At 59.2% G+C, this 1,784-nt stretch overlaps 1 protein-coding gene across 1 annotated transcript in view; it reads left to right on the top strand.

Moving 5' to 3' along the window:
* The window catches only part of PSMF1 (proteasome (prosome, macropain) inhibitor subunit 1 (PI31)), a gene marked incomplete at its 5' end in the record, with an annotated part of 6,155 nt that extends 5,485 nt beyond the window's left edge, over nucleotides 1-670 (top strand). The window contains 2 exons of the mRNA XM_009703124.1: nucleotides 330-488; nucleotides 619-670. Coding sequence (XP_009701426.1) covers nucleotides 330-488; nucleotides 619-670 — 211 coding nt within the window. The remainder of the gene's footprint in view (nucleotides 1-329; nucleotides 489-618) is intronic.
* Nucleotides 671-1,784: the final 1,114 nt, after the last annotated feature.

The following is a 1,784-nucleotide window of genomic DNA, read 5'->3' on the forward strand; positions in this document are numbered from 1 at the left end:
AGTGAGGTTCGTGAGGCATTGGGATGTGCTGCCCAGGGAGGTGGTGGAGTCACCATCCCTGGAGGTGTTTAAGAAAAGACTGGACGTGGCACTTAGTGCCATGGTCTAGCTGAGATGGTGGTGTTAGGGCAAAGGTTGGACTCGATGATCCCAGAGATCTCTTCCAACCAAATCGATTCTGGGATTCTGTGAAGGGCTGGCTGGCTTTCTGCCATGGGCTCGTCTCACTGGCCTGGTGTTCCTGCAGCAGAGGTTTGGCACAGGGACATGCTTCACTCCTCTCTCACCAGTGCCAATCTCGTCTCCTTCTCTGCCTTTCCTCTCCCCAGAGGTCGAAGTGGGGGAATGATCGTGGATCCTCTCCGGTCTGGCTTCCCGCAACCCGGCATGGACCCATCGTCGGGCATCCCAGGCCGGCTTCCCCCAGGAGCAGTCCCTCCAGGCGCCAGATTCGACCCCTTTGGCCCGTTAGGGGCTGGGAGATTCGGGTAGGTACTTGGCCGTGCCGGGTATCCCCAGCCTGCTCTGCGGACTACCCGTGGATCTCCTGGCTCGCCCCTGTTGCTGCAGGCCTAAGCTCTCGCTCCTGGTTTGAATCTGCTCTGAATTTCTTTCCAGGCCAGATCCCGACCACCTTCCCCCTCCAGGCTATGACGACATGTTCATGTGAGGAGTCACCGCATGGCTTCTCGTGGCTGCAGCCAGAGCAGTCTCCTGGGAAGCAGGAGCGCTTTCCCCTCTTCGCTCCCAGTTCAATGGACTCCCATCTTTTCAGCAGCATTTTTCTTCTCCCTATTCGGGGCCACGTTCCTGTGTGTCAGACCAGCTATAAAGGTTTCCCTGTGTGCAGAACAGAAGAGGAGGCAGTAGGTCTGTTTCTTTCTGTGCTCCTCTGAGGGTGCCCGGCCGTTTGCACCCCACTAAAGTGGTCCTGCCCTGTGTGAGGTGGCAGCGTGGGCTGCGATGCAGCTCTCCGAGAGCAGCCTGGGTGCTGTGGGGTTTCCTCCTCTGCTTCTCCAGGGTGGCACCGCTTTTGCTGCTGGGGTTACGCAAGTGGTGGGTGCTGAGGAGGGAGCTGGCTTCGTGCTGCTCCCGTGCTGGGGAGCTGCAGTAGCCTCACTGAAGGTGACAGCCAGAGTGGGCTCCCCATGCAGAGATGGTTTCTCTCCTGCTCTTTATCCGAGCGAGGGGCTGATCAGCATCAAGGGCTAGACAGCCCGACCCACGGGGTCTCCATGGACAGAGCCCTGGCAGCGGCTTAGATCAGCTTCCACGTGGCCGTGCCCACTGGCTTCAAAAAGCACCACCTGCAAAGCCTTTAATGTGCATGAGAAGACATATACATTGAATTCCTGGCCCCACCTTGCCCCCTCTCTCTTGTGCAACCATGTTGTTTTTCATTCTCGGGGTGCGTGAGTAGCACCCAGGGCCGCCCGCGGGGCACCATGCGGGGCTGGGGTAGGAGGGAGGGTGCTGGGTGCCTGCGTGACCTGCTGGGCCCAGCATTGGCTCTCCAGGCACGGCAGAGCTGAGCCCAGCACCGAGCTGGGGCCCTTCTGGGGATGCGCACAGGGAGTTCGCTCAGCTGTGGGATTTGCTTTGTAGAAGAAGTTTATAGAACAGGATTCCCTGCCGTCGGTCCCGTTGCATGAGGCTGGTGTGGCTCTGCCTGGCTGAACTCTGCCAAACAGCTCGGGGAGAACGGGTGAGATATGTGTGGCTCAGGCTCCTGAGCTCTTTCTGGAAATCTCCTCCCTGCCCCGCAGCTCCCTCCAGGTCAGTTA

This window comes from Cariama cristata, unplaced genomic scaffold (genome assembly GCF_000690535.1).
Source record: "Cariama cristata isolate BGI_N322 unplaced genomic scaffold, ASM69053v1 scaffold29936, whole genome shotgun sequence".
Taxonomy (NCBI): domain Eukaryota; kingdom Metazoa; phylum Chordata; class Aves; order Cariamiformes; family Cariamidae; genus Cariama; species Cariama cristata.